This window comes from Rana temporaria, chromosome 7 (assembly GCF_905171775.1).
Source record: "Rana temporaria chromosome 7, aRanTem1.1, whole genome shotgun sequence".
Classification (NCBI taxonomy): Eukaryota; Metazoa; Chordata; class Amphibia; order Anura; family Ranidae; genus Rana; species Rana temporaria.
The window spans coordinates 179917813-179939394 of record NC_053495.1 but is presented as its reverse complement, the minus strand read 5'-3'; the positions used below and the strand labels follow the sequence as shown (position 1 = coordinate 179939394).

At 47.1% G+C, this 21582-nt stretch overlaps 1 protein-coding gene across 1 annotated transcript in view; it reads right to left on the bottom strand.

The window, feature by feature from the left end:
* COL24A1 (collagen type XXIV alpha 1 chain) overlaps positions 1–16601 on the bottom strand; it is a 359199-nt gene extending 342598 nt beyond the window's left edge. Inside the window, exon 1 of the mRNA XM_040360554.1 lies at positions 16238–16601. Within this exon, the coding sequence (XP_040216488.1) occupies positions 16238–16293 (56 nt within the window). The 5' untranslated portion in view covers positions 16294–16601. The remainder of the gene's footprint in view (positions 1–16237) is intronic.
* Between the last annotated feature and the right edge of the window lie 4981 nt (positions 16602–21582).

Sequence of the window (21582 nt, the reverse complement as noted above, 5' to 3'; positions counted from 1 at the left end):
CTAATATATTTAGCCGAATTCACATTGGGTGCATACACATTTGCCAGAGTGTAGTCCTCCTCTCCTAGTTTTACTTTCAAGAACAAGAACCTCCCCTCCGGATCGTTCAATCTGTCAACCAATGTGCATCTAACTCCCCTTGCAAATCCTATGGCGACCCCCCGGGCTCTCGATGAGACTGTGTCTCCATAATACCAGACGGGATAATCAGATGAATACAACTTTATATTAGACTCTAAGGTAATATGGGTCTCTTGTAGGTAGACTATGTCTGCTTTATACTGCGTGATTTCGGCAAGAATTTTATGTCTCTTAATATGGGAGTTTAATCCTTTTACATTATATGATAAGAACTTAATATCTGTCATTTATCTCTCTTTTTTTTTTTTTTTTTTTTTTTTGAGTTTGAGAAGAATTCCTGTGGAGTCGTTCAGATGGTCCCCCTCCCGTTACCCTCCCTTCCCCCATTTCCCATTTCCCCCCCCTCCCTTCCCCCCCTCCCCCTTGCCCCAACCCCCCCTCCCCCCCACCCCCACCCTGGCCCGCTCTTGGCCTGTGAGCCGCTGGTAGAAGACTACTCGCCTTCATCCTTGGCTCCTCTTTCGTGGTGGTGTTCGGGGCTCTCCCTTGGCTCCGCCCTCCCCACCCCCTCCCCCCACCTCACCGTCCCGCTTCTCAAAGTTCCATGCTAGGCAGAGCCCATCTAATCAACCCAATCAGGAAGTTCAGGAATTGTTAAATCCATTTTAAGGCAAAATACATTCAGTTCCTCCGGGTACCTAAGTCGTGCTGTTTTGCCCCCCTTTATACCTATGAGGCACGCCGGGAATCCCCATTGGTACCTAATATTTTGTGCCCGCATCAGCTCTAAGAGGGGTTTCAAGCATCTCCTCCTTGCCAGTGTTTCTTTCGCCAGATCGGGGAATATTTGTAAGTCTGTGTCTCTATATCTCAGGGGGGGTTTTCCCCTAAGCCTACTCCATATTTCTGCTTTATCGACGTAACTCCTGAACCTCACTACCACATCCCTTGGGCCGTATCTTTCCATCTGTTGGGGATTCCCCACACGGTGCAATCTCTCAATCTTAAGGGGCTTATCTTCTACTGATCTCTCCAGCAGAGGGTTAAAGATTGTATTCATAATGCTTCTAAGGTCTTCATCCTTTTGTTCTATCAACCCCCTGATTCTAAGATTCTGTCGCCTGTTGCGGTTCTCCTGGTCCTCGATCCTATATGCCGCCGATCTCTGATTTTCAGTCAGAGCCTTTACTTGCTTTTTCAAGGAGTTTATTTCCTGGTCCTGCTCCTCTATTCTCTTTTCTGTCTCTACCACTCTTTCACGAAGCCCTCCAAGGTCTATTCTTACCTTGTTAATTTCTGTCCTTATAATATTTTCCATGACATTTTCCATCCTCAACAGCATTGCGTTCATCTCTGCCTTTGTGGGGGGCTGTGTATCTTGGGCTAGTTCCTCTGCATTATTTTGCTCTTGCTCGCTTTCTAGTGTCGTTTCACCTCTAGAGCTCTCCACACTACCTGTTCCTACATCTTTTTTTTTTTCAGTTTTCTTCTTTTCAGTTTTTTTTGCGAGACCTGGGCTTTTAAGGCTCCCTTCCTGCGTCATATATTGCTGTATGGAGCTATTCCCCGAGTTATTCTTGGTTGGTTTTGTGGTACCGCCCCTCGTTGATCTATTCATTTTATTAGAGGGTCGAATTCTCTTCCCCAGTTTGAAAGTGGAAGTTTTTTTTTTTTTTTTTTTATTTTTTTATGTAATTAGCACCCTTTTCGGCCCAGAATTTTCTTCACCTATGGATGCTCCTATCTTCCCTTAACTGCTTCTCATGCCCTGGGAGAATAGATATTTTAATATAGAGAGGGCCACAGGGAGGCGAGAGCCCCGAACTGAAAAGAGGAGGTACAGGGCTGGTCAACACGAGAGAAGACGTTTACTGCTGTGGGCAGAGTTACTTGGACTACCGGCTTTTCTTCTTATTGGGTGAAAACTTTCAGTGTATTTACCGAAGTTTCTCTTGTGTTGCATCCGCCCAGTACGTCCTAATTGTTCCGGCCAACAAGGTAGACACTTTGTGTCAGGAAGGGTCTAAATATTCTTTCCCCTATTCCCCAATCATTGAAACTGGGATTTTACCAGCTTCTCACATTCACGTATGCGTTTTGTACCAGTACAGTCCGGAGAAAATAATATATTTTTTATTTTTGACCGCTTCAATGCCCAGGCCCTCTAGGTTGTCGTTAGTTCCGCTATATGACGGGCTATTTAGGCAGGTCACGGACGGGGAGTTTTGTGTTAGGGTCTCCCTAGGTTTCCCTCCTGTTTAACTCCACAGGCCCACCCGGGCTCGTCAGAGCGGTTCAGAAAGGCCAGTACAGGCAGTAGAGACAGGGGCCAGAGCTCATACATAAGTCCCAGGCCAAGCAGGCAGAGCAGATAGTATAGAGATATTGCAACAGGTGGGGAGCTCAATTAGACCAGATATCATTCCCCTCAGATTATCCTTCAATTACTTCACCTTGTCCCAGTATGAGTTATATATTTAATTATGTATTCGATTACGTTTTGTTCTCATAATCCTTTCATATGCAGCAGACACACAATTCAAATCCAATGGTATGATAGTTATTCTCCAATTTTACACCAGAGGGCGCCTTATGATGTACATATGTAGGAACTTCTAGAGAGCAGTATTGTAAAAAACGGGAGGGGGGGTCACAGGGGGGGGTGGGGGACCTGCTCAGACTCGGCTCTACTGAGCGCCTCACCAGTCCCTTTGATTTTCCTCCTGGGCTACACCCTGGCGACGCATCTCCGATGGACCTCTACACACCCAGCCCGACTGCTGACCCCCAGCGCTGAACTCACGGCAGCATCCGATCCTCCGGCGCGTGTCCAGTGGGAGCCCATTCACCGGCGCCTCTCAGGTAAAGACCCCCTGAGTATGCCTGCATCCGAGCAGGGATGAGGCTTCCGCTCGCTCCTCGCAGATCCCAGCCTCTCACGCTGCAAACGGTGGGGCCACGAGCGGTGCTGACGGAGCCTTGGAGCGGCGTGTGTCTCCTGCCGCCATGGAGCCGTCCGGCACCTCCCACCTCACTCACGTCACGTCCTCCGCATCCTCCGAAGGTGCCCTCTGGCCAGATACAACATGACCAGTACACTGTCCTATCAACAGGGAGAGCTGTTGGAGGAATTCCCCCCTCCCTCCTCACAGCTAATCCACATATATATCCCATAATACTTTTCTCCCAAGGCAGACAGACACAATAGAACAATGGGATACAGGCACTTAACAATCACATAGAAATCCCCACCCCCACCTCAAACCATCTACCAATGGTCTCTGACAAAAGATGGACTTTGTCTTCATCTATCTCTTATTCAGAAATATTAATGTCCAAAGTGAACGACGAGCCCCTTCATTCCTTCAACACAAACCACACATATAAGACCCTGGATAATGGGTAAAAGGAAATGCTGAGTCCGGTGTGGTTGTACAGTGAGTCTGATTAGTGCAGATCAGGCTGGGGTTCTCGGTCACCCTGTGCCCCTTATAGACACAGGGTGACTTACACATGGAGGAGGTGGGAGAGAGAGTTTCCAGAGCGCTCCAAGGTAAGCTGGGTTCCACAAGCCCCCCACCCAAAGTGACTCCCGTCACAAGGTGACACCAACCCTAGATACACCAATACACAATCTAGGATCAGTTTGGGGGGAAGACAGCTAACCAAACACCATCTTTTTGGAACATCAAAAAAAAAAACTGTAGCACCCAGACCAAGTGCCCTAAGTGGGAATCAAACCCAGAACCCCAAAGCTAAAAGGGTGACCCCCATTTAGTCACTATACCACCCAAAGAAAAATACAAAACATTACTGGTTACCATTGGTTTTAGCTAATATGGCTCACCATGCACATTACAATCTGGCCATACAATCTCTCTACAACCAACTTTAGATTTACCAAAACTATATAATATAAGGAGCTACTGAAAGTATTGTATTTATCGGCGTATACCGCGCACTTTTTTCCTCTTAAAATAAGGGGAAAATCGTGGGTGCGCGATATACGCCGATACCCGCTTCCCGCGCTCAGTTTGAATGCCTGCGCCGACATATACCGAGTGCAGTACACTCGGCTACATCCGGCCAGGCTCGGCTTTGCTCGTGCTCACGCATAAACGTTGCAGAGCGTGAGCACGAGCGAAGCCGAGCCTGGTCGAATGTAGCCGAATGTACTGCACAACGGTATATGTCGGCGCAGGCATTCAAACTGAGCGCGGGATTCGACGGGTAACAGCGCGGGAGGACACCACCGAAGTCGCAGACGGACGCCGGACCCGATGAGGACGACACCATCAAAACCGCAGACGGACGCCGGACCCGACGAGGAGGACACCACCGAAGCCGCAGACGGACGCAGGACCCAACGAGGCCGCCGATGGACGCCGCGTAAGACACCAAAACTTTAAGTACTAAAATGTTTTTTTTCTACAGGAATGCGGGTCCACATTAGGGGTGCGCGCTATACGCCGGAGCGCGCAATACCCCGATAAATACGGTATTCAATCAATCTGCATCCAATCCGGCAGTCCCTTATTCTACATACTTGCTAGATCTAAGAGCTCGTTTACACAATGTGTGGTAACTGACGTTTTTTTCGCACTGGACAAATGGCAGTCGCCAGAAAGGCATATAGAAAACACTTGATTTTTTCTGTGCCATGTTCACACCAGAATGCCAGCATATTTGCATTTTTCCCGAGTGCACTGGATGGCTGCATTGCTGTGCGGAGATTTGCATGAAGTTATGCTATGTGACACTTCAAATTAAGTTGTCCGCACGGTAAAATGCTGCATTTTACAGAACGGGGGCTAATGTAAACCGGCCCTTAAGGATCTGATCTGTACAATCAGATTGCAACATGTGCTGTGAGCTTAGCATTAAGCCATAGCAACCAATCAGAGTCCACCATGGACTTGTTTGACTTCAGCAGAATGAATTCTGATTGGTTTCTAAGGGTTACAGCCCTTATCAAGAACATGTCTTGAAAAGGAGTCGGACTGATTGTACTAGTTGTGTGGACACCATGTCAGTGTACCATGCCATTAGAATCCCATGATAGAACGGTTTCAATTACACAGAGGATTTGTTAAGGGTAAAAATGATGGTTACTCATAGCAACCGCACACATTACAGCTTTCATTCTCAAACCTGCACTGGAAAATAACAAAAACAAGGGCAGACTTGATTGCTATGGGCAACAGCATCGTTATTTTGCATGCAAGCTTTCTTAGGCCTCGTACACACAACCGAGTTTCTCGGCAAAAACCAGCAAGAAACTTGCTGGGATTTTTTTTTTTGTCGAGGAAACCGGTCGTGTGTACATTTTTCGACAAGGAAACTGTCGAGGATCCCGTCAAGCCAAAAAGAGAGCATGTCTTCTTTTTCCTCAACGGGAATGGAGAAACTTGCCTTGTCGAGTTCCTCGACAGCCTAACAAGGAACTCGATGAGGAAAACGATGTGTTTCGCCCGTCGAGTTCCTCGGTCGTGTGTACGAGGCTTTACATGGCCCCCACTGGGTTTATTCAGGAAGAACATCAGGAAAAACGGCATCAATTTTCTGCATGTAATATCCCAAGGCAGCTTATAAGATTCATTTCACTGCCACTGATAACTAGATTTCATTCTGTTTTGTTGCTATCGGTAACCGCACTCGGAGTAAATCTGTTTACAATAAAACAATACATTGATTGGTTGCTACAGACAACTACTAGAAAGTATTAATTTACTAAAATAGTAGTTGATGCTTCGGGCAGACTTCCAGCAGAAGTAATGAGCGTGTCAACAGTAAATGAATTGAAACATGTTTGGGACAAACATAGATCAATACTCAGACAAGAAAAGTAAACAAAAACAATAACAAAACCACCAAAAAGGGGGCAGACTGAATGGAACACTTGTTCTTTTTCTGCTGTCACTCTTCTATGTTTATTTCTACACATTTCTTCATTCAACTCTAAACATCAGCAACATGTTTTTTTTATTTTTTCTCAAAAAGGATGTTTATTGGTACATATGGTAACAAACAAGGGTATGCATACATATACAAAACTAAAACAGGCATTCCAGAAAACATTGGAATAGTACAAACTTAACTAATATATCCCTCCTGCATTCCACAAAACCAACAGATAGTGAATATACATCCAACCGGGCTGTAAGGCCTTGTACACACGATCGGACCAAACCGATGAAAACTGACTGAAAGCGGTAGTTCACCCTCTCGTACTTGATTTTACCATCGAGACAGGCATTGTAGCGCGAGCTACAGTATGCCTGTCCCGATTTTTTTAACCCCGTACTCACCTCGTAGTCGTCCATCGTAGATTTCGGCTCCCGCGGGGAATGGGCGTGCCTATGGAGAGGGAGGATGATTGACGGCCGGCCCTGGCACGTCACTCTCCCCGAAGACAGCCGGAGTAGGTCTCGGCTCTTCACGGCGCGTGCGCACAGGCTATGCGCACGCGTCGTGAAGACCAAGCCTATTTCGGCTATTTCCGGAGAAGCGTGACGCGCCAGAGCCGGCCGTCAATCATCCTCCGTCTCCAGAGGCACGCCCATTCCCCGGTATCTTTGATGGACGACTACAAGGTGAGTATGGGGGAAAAAAATTCGGGACAGGCATACTGTAGCTCGCGCTACAATGCCTGATTTAAAGGTAAAAGAAAAAAAATTATTTTTTTTCCCGTCGATAGGGTGAACCCCCGCTTGAAGTTCAGTTTCATCGGTCCAAACCGACCGTGTGTGGGCCCCATCGGTCTATTGTCCTTCGGTCCAAAAAAAGAGAACTTGCTTTAAAATTTAACCGATGGACGCCTAACTGATAGGTCAAAACCGGTCGTTAGTACGCACGACCATCGGTTTAAAATCCACGCATGCTCAGACTAAATGAGGGGACGGGAGCGCTCGTTCTTGTAAAACTAGCGTTCGTTTTGGAGATAGCACATTCATCACGCTGTAACAGACAGAAAAGCGTGAATCGTCTTTTACTAACACAAAATCAGCTAAAGCAGCCCCTGCCAATGGCTTGCTTAGGATTATCCTCAAGTAGTGCCTCGTCCAGGATGCCCAGGACACAGACTTTAGGGTCCTGAGGAATCGTGACCGAGAACACTGCATTCAGGGTGTTAAGAACCCCCCTCCAATACAGGTGAAACTTGGGGAACCTCCACATCAGGTGAATGAGGTCCCTGTGGTCCCGTGCTCCTAGGGCAATTATCATCTTCACCAAGGCCCATTTTAAACAATCTTGCAGGTGTGTAGTGTACCCTCATCACAATGAACAACTGCGATAGGCGTTGTGCAGTATTGAGTGAGCACCCCTGTACTGCCAGCAAAGCTTCCTCCCATTGGTTCTCCTAAAATGCCCCTACATCCCTCTCCCAGGAGGACAACACCCGCGCGGGAAAACCCGGGAGGAATGAGAAGAGTAACATGGAGTACGATTTGTACGATTAAACAGGTCACTTCAGTCCAGCGACACGTTGAGGATCTTCTATTTGGGGGGTTGCAATTAATGGGCCAGATTCACAAAAGAGATATGACGGCGTATCTCCTGATACGACGGCGTATCTCCTGATACGCTGTCGTATCTCTGTTTTAGGGCCGTTCTAACTATGCGACTGATTCATAGAATCAGTTACGCATAGCAAGCCTTAAGATCCGACAGGTGTAATTGAATTACACCGTCGGATCCTAGGATGCAATACTTCGGCCGCCGCTGGGGGGAGTTTGCGTCGTAAACCAGCGTCGGGTATGCAAATTAGCAGTTACGGCGATCCAAGAAGGTTTTTCTCGTCGTTACGCACAAGTCTTAGTTTCCCGTCGCAAAGTTAGGGGTACTTTAACATGGTGTAAAATTACTCCACCATGTTAAAGTATGCCCGTCTTTCCCGCATCGCTTTTGAATTTTTTTGTTTTTCCGGCGTAAGTACGTTACGCACGTCGCGATTCTCAACACGTCGGCACGTTGTAATTTCGCGCAAAGCACGTCAGGAAATTTGCGAACGGAGCATGCGCAGTACGTCCGGCGCGGGAGCGCGCCTAATTTAAATGGTACCCGCCCCATTTGAATTGGGCCGCCTTGCGCCGGACGTGTTTACGATACACCGCCGCAAGTTTACAGGTAAGTGCTTTGTGGATCGGGCACTTAGACTGAAAGCTTGCGGCGGTGTAACGTAAACGGGTTACGTTACGCTGCGCCGCAGGTACGAGAATCTGGCCCAGGGAACCTAAGCTGCACATTGGAGACTTTAAGAATAATGGAAACTAAAAGCGTGTCTGTTGCCCATAGCAACCAAATTTCTTGTATTTCTCTTAAAATATATCCACAAAGGCGGCAGCATTAGGAGATGCCGGGATGGTGTGAATGTATCAGATGACCCCATTATACATAACATTTCCATAGTTAGAATATCCTCCCTTTAATGTTTCATGCCCCCCCCCCTTAACCTGACCAGTATGTGGAGCCAGCTGTGATACTCCAATTTCATACCCCCCCTCTTCCCGACCTTGCATCAGGAAGTCAGAGGACTTTCCAATACAATAACATATTGCAGATCTAGTGGTTTGGGGTGCAATTAGGGATCCTAAGCTACACAAGGGGCATCTAAATAATAAAAGAAAACAAGATGCATCTATTGCCCATAGCAACCTGTTAAGTCTCCTAAAGTTTTCTAAAATTCTTTGAAGCCAGCATCATTAGGAGACACTGGGGGGGGGGGCACATTAGGTGCCCCCACTATACTGTATATAGCATTTCCCCAGTAAGAATACCTCCCCTTTAAAGTTACAATGCCCCCTACACTGGCCGTAATACTCCAGTTTCATAAATGAACCTCCAACTTGCTGCAGCAAGTCAGAGAAACTTCCCATACAAGTGACACATTCCAGGATCTCCTGGGTTAGGGTGCAATTAGGGGAAGCTAAGCTTCAACAATAACGAAACCCTAAACGATTTCCCAAAGTCATCAAAGCCAACATGCTTAGGAGACACTGGGGCACAGAATTAAATAAGGTGACCCAAGTATACATAACATATTGCGGATCTTGTGGTTTAGGGTAGTGGTTTGCAACCTCAGTCCTCAAGTACCCCCAACGGGCCATGTTTTCAGGTTTTCCTTTATGTTACATAGCTGCTTTAAATCAATATTAACGACATGGTATTCATGAGAGACATTTTATCTAAGGGAAGTTCCCAAAACATGGTCCGTTGGGGGGGTACTTGAGGACTGAGGTCGAGAACCACTGGTTTTGGGTGCAATTATGAAACCTAAGTCTCAACAGTAATGAAAAGCAGGAATGCATCCGTTGCCCATAGAAATCAGAATTCTTGCTTCTCTTAAGAAAGACCCAAAAGTGCTCAAAGTATGAATCATTAGAAGACATTGGGGTGCATAATGAATTAGGAGACCTCACTAGTCATAACATTTTCACCCTTTACTGTGCCCCCCCACCCCCCAATCTGGCAAGTATATGGTCCCAGCATAGGCACCCTAATCATCCTGCGCACTGCTGATACCCCATGCTTCCTGGTGCCCCTGTCTCCCCCTGCAGTGCTGCCAGCTTCCCTTATTCTCCTGCCAGCTGCTGTGGCGAATGTTTATTGATTGGGAATGGGGATGGAAAATATTTAATTTACCGACCCCTTCCTTTTCTGAATGGACATAGTGAGTGATCTGTACTGGCCACTCTTGCGTACATTCTTAACTGTTGCATTGTTTACTATGCTTCAGTTTATGAACAGTAAGCTGCTCAGCACAGATCACTTCCCATTGGTTCACTGTCCAGTGCAGCTTGAAGCCTCGTACACACCTGAGGAACTCGATGGGCGAAACACATCGTTTTCCTCGTCAAGTTCCTTGTTAGGCTGTCGAGGAACTCGACAAGGCAAGTTTCTCCATTCCCGTCGAGGAAAAAGAAGACATGCTCTCTTTTTGGCTCGACTGGATCCTCGACAGTTTCCTCGTCGAAAAATGTACACACGATCGGTTTCCTCGGCAAAAAAAAAAATCACAGCAAGTTTCTGTCGTGTGTACGAGGCTTCAGGCTGCAGAGAAATGGAATGGGGAAGCTCTGTCCTCAGTCCATGTCTCAAACATCAGAGGTCTGTCTAATGTAAAATTGTAAAAAAAAATAAAAAAAAATAATATTGTAAAAAACAATAAAAAAAATAAAAAAATAAAAAAATAATAATATTGTAAAAAAACAATTCAAAAAATTGTAAAAAATAAAATAAAAAAATAAAATTGTAAAAAACAATACAAAAAAAATGTAGAAAATAAAATAAAAAATAATATTGTAAAAAACAATACAAAAATTTTTTAAAAATAAAATAAAAAATAATATTGTAAAAAAACAATAAAAAAATTGTAAAAAATAAAATAAAAAACAATATTGTAAAAAACAATAAAAAAATTGTAAAAAAATAAAATAAAAAATAATATTGTAAAAAACAATAACAAAATTGTAAAAAAAATAAAATTAAAGCGGGGGTTCACCCTATCAACGAAAAAAAATAATTTTTTTTTTCTTTTACCATCGAGACAGGCATTGTAGAGCGAGCTACAGTATGCCTGTCCCGAATTTTTTACCCCCGTACTCACCTTGTACGCGTAGATCGAAGATACCGGGGAATGGGCGTGCCTATGGAGACGGAGGATGATTGACGGCCGGCTCTGGCGCGTCACGCTTCTCCGGAAATAGCCGAAATAGGCTTGGCTCTTCACGACGCCTGCGCATAGCCTGTGCGCAGGCGCCGTGAAGAGCCGAGACCTACTCCGGCTGTCTTCGGGGAGAGTGACGTGCCAGGGCCGGCCGTCAATCATCCTCCCTCTCCATAGGCACGCCCATTCCCCGCGGGAGCCGAAATCTACGATGTCCGATTACAAGGTGAGTCCGGGGTTAAAAAAATCGGGACAGGCATACTGTAGCTCGCGCTACAATGCCTGTCTCGATGGTAAAATCAAGCCAGTGAGGGTGAACTACCGCTTTAAAAACAATATTGTAAAAAAACAATAAAAAAAATGTAAAAAAATTTTAAATTGTAAAAAAATATTTTAAAAAATTATTAAAAAATTAAAATAAAAACTACTGACACTTATATCTGCGCTACTGACTCACTCCACTGCTCTGCTGATATACATGCATGTTTGTCTGCGCTCTGGGGTGCACACCCTAATTTAATAGGCTGCGCACACCAATGGGTGCCAGCTGTGGACCTCCAGTTTCATATATAAACCCCTCTAACTTGCTGCAGCAAATCAAAGTAACTTCCGATACAGTGACACATTGCAGATCTTGTGGTTTAGGATGCAATTAGGGATCCATAGTCTTAATGATAATGAGAAAAAAACACATTTGCTGCCCATATCAACCAGATTTCTTGCTTCTTTTAAAAATGATCCAAGACAGAATCATAAGGAGACACTGTATTTCATAGTAAAATCCCCCCCCCCCCCCCCATCCCTCTTTAAAGTTAGAAAGCCTCCCCTAACCTGTCTATTATATGATGCCAGTTGTGGAACTCCAGATTAATAAATGAACCCTCTCTCTTGCTGCAGCAAGTCAGAGGAACTTCCAACACAGTGACACATTCCAGGATCTGTTGGGGTAGACTACACTTAGATAACCTAAGTTCAACAATAATGAAAACCTACAGCAACCAGACTGCTTGCTTCTCCTAAACAATAACCCAAGTTCATCGAAACTGACATCTTTAGGAGACAGTGGGGTACAAAATGAATTGGGTGACCCCATTTTACATAGAATTTCCATGCTCCCCCTAACCTGGCCAGTGTATGGGGCCAGCTGTGGAACACCAGTGTCATAGATAAACCCCCCTCTCTTGCTTCAGCAAGTTAGAGGAATTTCCGCTACAGTGACACATTCCACAATCTCTTGGTTTTGGGTGCAATTAGGGAACCCAAATAATATCCCAAATTTCTCGAAGCCAACATCTTTAGGAAACACTCTGATACAAAATGAATGAGGTGACACCACTATACATGGCATTGCCACTCTTTAAAGTTACAATGCTCCCCCTAACTTGGCCAGTATATGGTGCCAGCTGTGGAACTTCAGTTTTAATAAATAACCCCCCCCCCCCCACCCCCTTGTTGCAGCAAATCAGAGAAGCTCTCTAAACAGTGACACATAACAGGATCTCCTGGGTTAGGGTGCAATTAAAGGAACCTAAGCTTCAAACTAAATGAAAACCTAAACTATTTCCCAAAAACATCAAAGCCAACATTCTAAGGAAACACTGGGGTACAGGATGAATTAGGTGACCCTACTATACATAGCATTTTCAGGTTTTGAAGTTACAATGCCCCCCCAGGGGCGGACTGACAACTCATGGGGCCCCTGGACAATAGGAGATTATTGGGTCCCTGGGCAATAGGAGATTATGGGTCCCCCAGGCAATAGGAGATTATGGGGCCCCCGGGCAATAGGAGATTATGGGGCCCCCAGGCAATAGGAGATTATGGGGCCCCCGGGCAATAGGAGATTTTTGGGGCTCCCGGGCAATAGGAGATTATGGGGCCACACAGTATACACACACATACAGTATGCATACACAGTATACATACTGTCCCTGTTTTTACTGAGGCTGGCAACCCTGATGGGGCCCCCTAGTGGCATTGTGCCCGAGTGCCCAAATGGTCAGTCCACCCCTGTGCCCCCCTAACCTGGCCAGTGTATGGGGTCAGCTGTGGAACACCAGTTTCATAAATAAACCTCCCTCTTTTGCATGCAGCAAGTCAAAATAACTCCTAATTCAGAGACACATACTAGGATCTTGTGGTTTAGGGTACCCAAGCCTCAATAAGAATAAAAACCAAGACCCCATTGGTTGCCCATGACAACCTGACTTCTTGCCTCTCTTAAGAAATATCCAAAAATCCTCAAAACCGGCATCATTAGGAGACATGGGGCTGCAAAATGAATTAGGTGAACCCACTATCTAGCATTTCTGCCCTTTAAAGAATACAATGCCTCCCTCTCACCCTGGTGCCAGCTGTGGAACTCCAATTTTATAAATAACCCCCCTCGCTTGCTGCAGCAAGTCAAAAGAACTTCTAATTCAGAGACACATTCCAGGATCTGGTGGTTTATGGAACCTAAGCTTTAACAATAATGAAAACCTAAACAATATCCTAAATTCCTCAAAGCCAGTATCTTTATTATTATTACTACTATTATTATTACTATATAGATTTATAACAATTTGTGCAGTGCTTTAGGAGACACTAGGGTACAGAAATAATTAGGTGACCCCCCTATGTATAGCATTTCCATGCTAACATGGCAAGCTTTAACTATACGCCGGAAAAAGCCGACTAGAGACGACGTAAGAGAATGCGACAGCCGCGCGTACGTTCGTGGATCGTCGGAAATAGCCAATTAGCATACCCGAGGCGGAAAACGACGCGACCTCCACCCAGCGGACGCCGAAGTATTGCACCTACGATCCGAAGGCGTACGCCTGTCGGATCAAACCCAGATGCCGTCGTATCTTGGTTTGAGGATTTAAACTAAAGATACGACGCGGGAAATTTGAAAGTACACCGGCGTATCAGTAGATACGCCGGCGTACTCTCACTGTGGATCTGCCCCTACGTCTTTAGGATACACTAGGGTACAGAATTAATTAGGTGATCCCCCTAAATATAGCATTTCCATGATTTAAAGTTACAAAGCTTCCCCTAACCTGGCCAGTGTATGGTGCCAGCTGTGGAACTCCAGTTTCCTAAATAACCCCCCTCACTTGCTGCAGCAATTCAGAAGAACTTCTACTCCAGTGACATATTCCAGGATCTTGTGGTTTAGGGAACTTAAGTCTAAACAATAATGAAAACCATGAGCTCATTTGGCTGCCTTTATCAACCTGATTTCTTAGGAAATATCCAAACTTCCTCAAAGCCTCATAAGCAGACATTGGGATGCAAAATTATTTAGGTGACCCCACTATCCCAAAAATACATAGGGCTAGATTCAGGTACGAGATACGACGGCGTATCTCTGAGTCGCGGCGTCGTATCTATGCGCATTCTTAGAATCAGTTACACATAGATTTGACTAAGATCCGACCGGCGTAAGTCTCTTACGCCGTCGTATCTTAGTTGCAATTTTACGCTGGCCGCTAGGTGGCGCTTCCGTCGATTTACGCAAGGAATATGCTAATTAGGTAGATACGCTGATTCACAAACGTACGTACGCCCGGCGCATTTTTTACGTCATTTACGTTAGGCTTTTTCCGGCGTAAGGTTGCTCCGGCTATATGAGGCGTACGCAATGTTAAGTATGGACGTCGTTCCTGCGTCGAATTTTGAAATGTTTACATCGTTTGTGTAAGTCGTTCGCGAATAGGGCTGTACGTAAGTTACGTTCACGTCTAAAGCATTGACGATTTGCGGCGGAATTTCGAGCATGCGCACTGGGATTCTTTTACGAACGGCACATGCGCCGTTCGTAAAAAACGTCAAATACGTGGGGTCACACTAAATTTGAATAAAACACGCCCACATCATCCAAATTTGAATTAGGCGGGCTTAAGCCAGAGCACATACGTTACGCCGCCGTAACTTTGGGCGCAAGTTCTTTCTGAATACGGAACTTGTGCCCTAATTTACAGCGGCGTAACGTATCGGAGATACGTTACGCCCGCACAACATTCTGAATCTAGCCCATAGTAGAGAGCGCTTCTAGAGTAGCCACTTGAATATGATACAAAATTGCAACAATGTATACTTCTATCCACTTCTATACATAGCATTTCTATCCTTTTAAAGTTCCAATGCCCCCTCTTTACTCAGGCGCCAGCTGTGGGACTTCATTTTCATAAATAATCCCACTCTCTTGCTGCAGCAAGTCAGAGAACTTCTAATTGCAGGATCTGGTGGTTTGGGTAACCCAAGCCTCAATAATAATGAAAAACAAGAGCCCATCAGTTGCTCATAGCAACCTAATTTCTTGCTTCTTTTTAAAAAATATCTTTAAAGTGGAGGTTCACCCGAAAAGTTAATTTTTAACATTAGATTGATGCTCATTTTGTGAAGGGGAATCGGGTAGTTTTTTTTAAATCGAAGCCGTACTTACCGTTTTAGAGAGCGATCTTCTCCGCCGCTTCCGGGTATGGGCTGCGGGACTGGGCGTTCCTATTAGATTGACAGTCTTCCGACAGGTTTCCGACGGTCGCATCTATCGCGTCACGATTTTCCGAAAGTGGCCGAACGTCGGTGCGCAGGCGCCGTATAGAGCCGCACCGACGTTCGGCTTCTTTCGGCTACTCGTGACGCGATGTATGCGACCGTCAGAAGCCTGTCAATCAAATAGGAACGCCCAGTCCCGAAGACCATACCCGGAAGCGGCGGAGAAGATCGCTCTCTAAAATGGTAAGTACGGCTTCGATTTTAAAAAAACTACCTGATTCCCCTAGACAAAATGAGCATCAATCTAAGGTTAAAAAAAAAAATTCGGGTGAACTCCCGCTTTAAATCTGGCATCATTAGGAGACATGGGGGTGCAAAATAATTTAGGTGACCCCACTATCCATAGAAGATGCAAAGTAGAGAGTGCTGCTATGAGTAGCCCCTTGAATATGGTACAGAATTGCACCAGCCGGGGTTCATTTACTAAAACTGGAGAGTGCAAAATCTGGTGCAGCTCTAGTAGCCAATCAGCTTCTAACTTCTGCTTGTTCAATTAAGCTTTGACAATAAAACCTGGAAGCTGATTGGTTTCTATACAGAGCTGCACCAGATTTTGCACCCTATAGTTTTAGTAAATAAACCCATCTGTTTCTTCTTCTATCCATAGCATTTGCACCCTTTAAAGCCCCAATGCCCCCTCCTCACCCTGGTGCCAGCTGTGGAGCTGCAGTTTCATAAATAGCCCCCCTCTCTTGCTGCAGCAAGTCCCATACACAGCTCATGTAAGCCAGACATTCATAATTACAAATTATCAGATGTAACCAAAAGTTCCTGTTCTGTCATTAAACATTGACATTCCATGGGATGAACACAGCCAAGCCAACCCTGGGGGGGTATGTATCCAGCAGTAACTGGAGAAGGGGGGGACTACAGATCCCAGCAAGTGCTGTCAAGGCACTCCAGGGTCTGCAGCCTCCCTCCCCCCGAGCAGCAGGGACTTACGTTTTTGCAGTGGGAGAGATGTATCCACTCCTTGTCCTTTGGGCTCCTAAATGCATTTGTCTGCATTTGTCCGCGCAGCGAGGATCCAGTCGAAATCAGAAGGCGAGTGAGAGGTGGAGGTGGCGACTGGCACTTCGGCACCTCTGCATGGCTGGCAGGCTGGCGGCACCGGCACCCATCAGTCCCTACACATGGCACGCGCAGCTGACTCCGCTCCTGCGAAAGTCGGGGAGAGACAGTCGGGCAGAGAGTCGGGGAGAGACAGAAGTGGCAGAAAGCAGAGAAGGAGCCGCTGATCGCCTGTGACTGCGAGACGATCCTGCCCAGTGGTGTTAGATTTCAGCACACACTGATTCCTGATGACATCAGCAGCTGCTGTGTACTATATGGCACTGTGTGTGTATGTCAGGGGGAGCTCAGCCCACTCATTGCATACTCATTGCATACTCATTGCATACTCATTGCATACTGTACAGTCGGGGCTGACTTGGAGGCTGTTCACTGTGCAGCATGCAAGTTCAATACATTCAGGGCAGGGAGGCATTCAGGACACAAGGACTGCAGATGTGCAAATAATGGAAAGGATCTTCCATGCTTCTTAGGATCAGCTGAGCCCACCAGGTCCTCCTAGCAGGGTCGGATCTAGACTATTTACCCAGGGGGTGCAGGAAAAAAAAAGTCAGGGGGCTTGATTTCAACACAGTGTCAGGACCCAGCAAACACTTGTATGTAGTAGGCTGTCATTAGATTAGGGTGATTAAACAGAACCTGTGCCCCCTTATATCAGATGCTCTTATTAGTGCCCCCTTTAAATACTAGGTTCCCATCAGAGTGCCCCCTTACTTCAGGGTCCCCATCAGAATACCCCCTTACATTAGGTTTCCCCATCAGAGTGCCCACCTATATCAGAGTCTCCACCAGAGTGCCTCTTTACATCAGGGTGTCCCCTTACAGCAAGGTGTCCATCAGAGTGTCCTCTTACACCAGGTGTCCCCATCACAGTGCCCTCTTAAATCAGGTGCCCCTTTAGAATGTCCTCTTACACCAGGTGTCCCCATCACAGTGCCCTCTTACATCAGGTGCCCCATCAGAATGTCCTCTTACACCTGGTGTCCCCATCAGAGTGCCCCCTTACATCAGGTTTCCCGACCGGAGTGCCCCCCTACACCAGAGTCTCCATCAGAGTGCCCCCTTGAATTGAGTTCCCATCAGAGTGCCCCCTTACATCAGGGTCCCCATCAGAGTGCCCACTTACATCTGGTTTCCCCACCAGAGTGTCCCCTTACATTAGAGTCCCCATCAGAGTGCCCCCCTTACATCAGGGTCTCTATCAGAGTGCCCCTTTACATCAGGTGCCCTCTTACATCAGGTGCCCTCATCAGATTTCCCTCTTACATCAGGTTCCCATCAGAGTGACTCCTTACATCAGCATCCCCATCAGAGTGCCCCCTTACATCAAGTTTCCCCACCAGAGTGCCCCCTAACATCAGGGTCCCCATCAGAGTGTCCCCTTGCATCAGGGTCTCAATCAGAGTGCCTGTTTACATCAGGTGCCCCCCATCAGATTGCCCTCATACATCAGGTGTCCCCATCAGAGTGCCCCCTAACATCAGGGTCCCCATCAGAGTGCCCCCTTGCATCAGGGTCTCCATCAGAGTGCCCCTTTACATCAGGGTCCCATCAGAGTGCCCCCTTACATTAGGTTTCCCCACCAGAGTGCCCCCTTATATCAGGGTCCCCATCAGAGTGTCTCCTTGCATCAGACTTCTCCATCAGCGCTCCCCCTTACATCAGTGTCCCTATCAGAGTGTCCTTGACATATGATCAGTTATCCCCATCAAAGTGCCCATTTGCACCAGGTGTCTCCATCAGAGTGCCCCCTTACATAAGGTGCCCTTATCAGAGTGCCCCTTACATCAGGTGTCCCCACAAGAGTGCTCCCATACATTAGGTTCCCATCAGAGTGCCTCCTTACATCAGGTTTCCCCCATCAGAGTGCCCCCCTACATCAGGGTCTCCATAAGAGTGCCCCTTTACATCAGTGTCCCCATCAGAGTGCCCCTTACATATGATCAGTTATCCCCAGCAGAGTGCCCCCCCCCCCCAGTGGTGGTATATTTTTTTTTGGGGGGGGGGCGGCAAACAATGATGACGAGCATCTACCGTGTTGCACCATTTGGCAAAGTGTGGTCAAAATGTTCTAGAGCAGTGGTCCATATCCTCCCTCCTCCAGCTGCTAATTTCTCTAACCTACCATAGTGCCTCCCAGCTTCCATAGTGGCCCCAGGCTCCAAAAAATTGCCAGCAGTGCCCCACAACCTCAGCACAGTGCCCTTAGACCCCTGAGAGCCCTCATAGTGCCCAGAGTTTCACACATTGCCCCCAGCCTACACCAACCTTGAGTCTCCCACAGTGCCTTCTAGTCATAGCAGTGCCCTCCAATATCGAACAGTGCCCCAGTAAAATCCTCAGGCTCCTAGAGAATCCTTAGCCCCCTCTGGATATGTCATCACCCACAGTACTACCAAGCCTTCTGCATAGTCTCCTAAGCTACTCTAGAGCACCCCTGCCTCTTACAGTGTCCCCCATTCTTCCACAAGGACCCCCAGTCTGCCACCAACCTCCATCAGTGTCCCACAGTGTCCTCTAGACTTCACAGTGACCTTCAGTCTCTCACAGTGCCCATGCAAAACCCTCAAACTCCTTGAGAGACCCTAGCTTCCTCTGGACATGTCATCATCCACAGGGCTACCAAGTCTGCTGAAGATTCCCCTAAGCTGCTCCAGAGCCCCCCAACCTTCTACAGTTCCCCCCATTCTTCCACAATAACCCCCAGTGTGCCACCAACCTCCCTTAGTGTCTCACAGTGTCTCTGCAGTACCCTCCAGTCTCTCTCAGTGCCCCTACAAGGTACCGACCCCAGGCTCCTGGAGAGACCCTAGTCTCCTCTAGACATGTCATCACCCACAGGGCTACCAAGTCTGCTTTAGAGTCCCCTGAGCCCCCCAACCTCCTACAGTGTCCCTAATTTTTCCACAATGCCACATAGCCTTCCCCCAACCTTCATCAGTGTCCGACAATGTCTTCTAGTCTCCGCAGTGCCCTCCAGTCTCTAAGTCTTCTATGAGTCCCCTAGAGCCCATCAATCTCCCACAGTGCCCCCAGTCTGTACTCAACCACCAACAGTGTCCCACATGGTTCCAGCCCCTGCAATGCTCTCCAATCTCCCACAGTGTCTATGCAAAGCCCCCAGCCTTCTGGAGAGACCCCCTCCAAAAATATCATTACCTATAGGTCTAGCAATTCTGCTCTAGCAATCTAACCCCCTTCAAAGCCCCCATCTCTCCTACCGTGACATCCAGCCCCATCCAAAGCCTTCCAACTTTTCAATACATATTTTGCAGTCCCATACTTTTATTATTTTCAGTATAAACTTTTATTTCATTTTAGGGGTATGGAAGGTTTTGGAAGAATGTTCTGAGCTCTAGACTCAATAAGGTTGAGAATCATTGGTCTACAGCTGACTTTATCAACCTCCAGAACACGGTGGAACCCTTGAAATAACTTTCTGGGCTCTGGAAACCCATGCTAATTATTACTATATCTACAGCCATAGGCGTGCGCAGGGGGTATGCCAGGTGTGCCTGCACACAGTGGCGTATCTAGGGTATGGCAGCCATGGCAAGTGTCATGGGCGCCATATGAAGGGGGCGCTGTTGAGTGGCTAGGCAGCAAGGCACTTACCAGGGTCTGAGGGTCTTTTCCCTCCTCCTGAGCATAGGCAGGATCTCCTTTTCAGCACCTTTGCTAATGGACAATGGCAGCGCTATACCTACTGCGATCAGCCACAGCCCTCCCCTGTTCTCCCAGGCTCTCCCATTCCATCTGGTCGGATTGGCAGTGCACAAAGAAGGAGGAACATCAGTTTCTCCCTCTCCTCTGTGAAAACTGAGGCCTTAGGTAATGAAGATTTCATCGCTTCCAGTATTGGTTCTGCATTTACCTGGCCTTGGAGGACAGAGGAGGGATCAGGGGTCTAATAAACCCCAGATTTTTCCATAAAGAGGAGATGTCACAACCCAAGGTATCACAAGGGATGATAAATATCACTTGTTTTTTTTTTTGTTAAGGTTATCTTAAAGATGGGTTTCAAATGTTTAGACAGGGGCACAGTTTCAGTGCTTGCCATAGGCGCTACATGCAGTGTTGATTCCCCCTACTGCTTGGACTTTCCCCGTGTTGGCCCCCATACCCTCAAGTGCTGCTGGCTTCCCTATTCTCCCCCCATCTGCTGCAGGGGATATTTCAGGATGGAGAGTAGGGGAAGGGGGTAGTAAATATGTAATTTACCGGTGCCTTCTTTTTCTAAATGAACACAGTCCCTCACTGTGTTCATTCACAACTGAAACATACTAAACTGTGTTTACAATGCTTTAGTTTCTGAATGAACAGGAAGACGCTCATCATAGAGCACTAAACATTCATTCACTACCCCCTGTAGCTGAGGCTGCAGGGAAAGGCATATTTGTTTGAGCTTTGGGGTACACACCCTAATGCAATAGGCTGCGCACACCTATGTCTACAGCTTACAATAAGTGAGCGTAATGGTTACTAGGAAGAATTATCTAAAAAGATCATCAGTGTCAGGCCTCGTACACACGACCGAGGAACTTGTCGTAAATGAAACATCGTTTTCCTCGACGAGTTCCTTGTTAGGCTTGTCGAGAATCTTGACAACCTTTTTTTGCGTACACACTGTTAAGACCAAATCTCGTCGTTCTCAAACGCGGTGACGTTCAACACGTACGACGGCAGGGGAAGTTCGATTCCACTGGCAGAACCCTTGGGGCTGCTTTTGCTAATCTCATGTTACTGCGTGTTAAAGCGGATGTTCCGCCAAAAAAAAATATTAAAAGCCAGCAGCTACAAATACTGCAGCTGCTGACTTTTAATATTAGGACACTTACCTGTCCTGGAGTCCAGCGCCGTCCGCAGCAGAGGACGAGCGATCGCTCATCACTCTGCTGCTCCCCCCTCCATCCACGCTGAGGGAACCAGGACGTGAAGCGCTGCGGCTTCACTGCCCGGTTCCCTACGGCGCATGTGCGAGTCGCGCCGCGCCCGCCGATTGGCTCCCGCTGTGTGCTGAGAGTCGAGTGTTCCCAGCACACAACGGGGGGGCGACGGGATGTGACGCAATGCCCGTCTTTTGCCCGTGAATGCCGGGCCGGAAGTGGGTGCAAATACCTGTCTTTAGACAGGTATCTGCACCCCCCTCCCCCCGAAAGGTGTCAAATGTGACACCGGAGGGGGGGAGGGTTCCGATCAGCGGGACTTCACTTTAG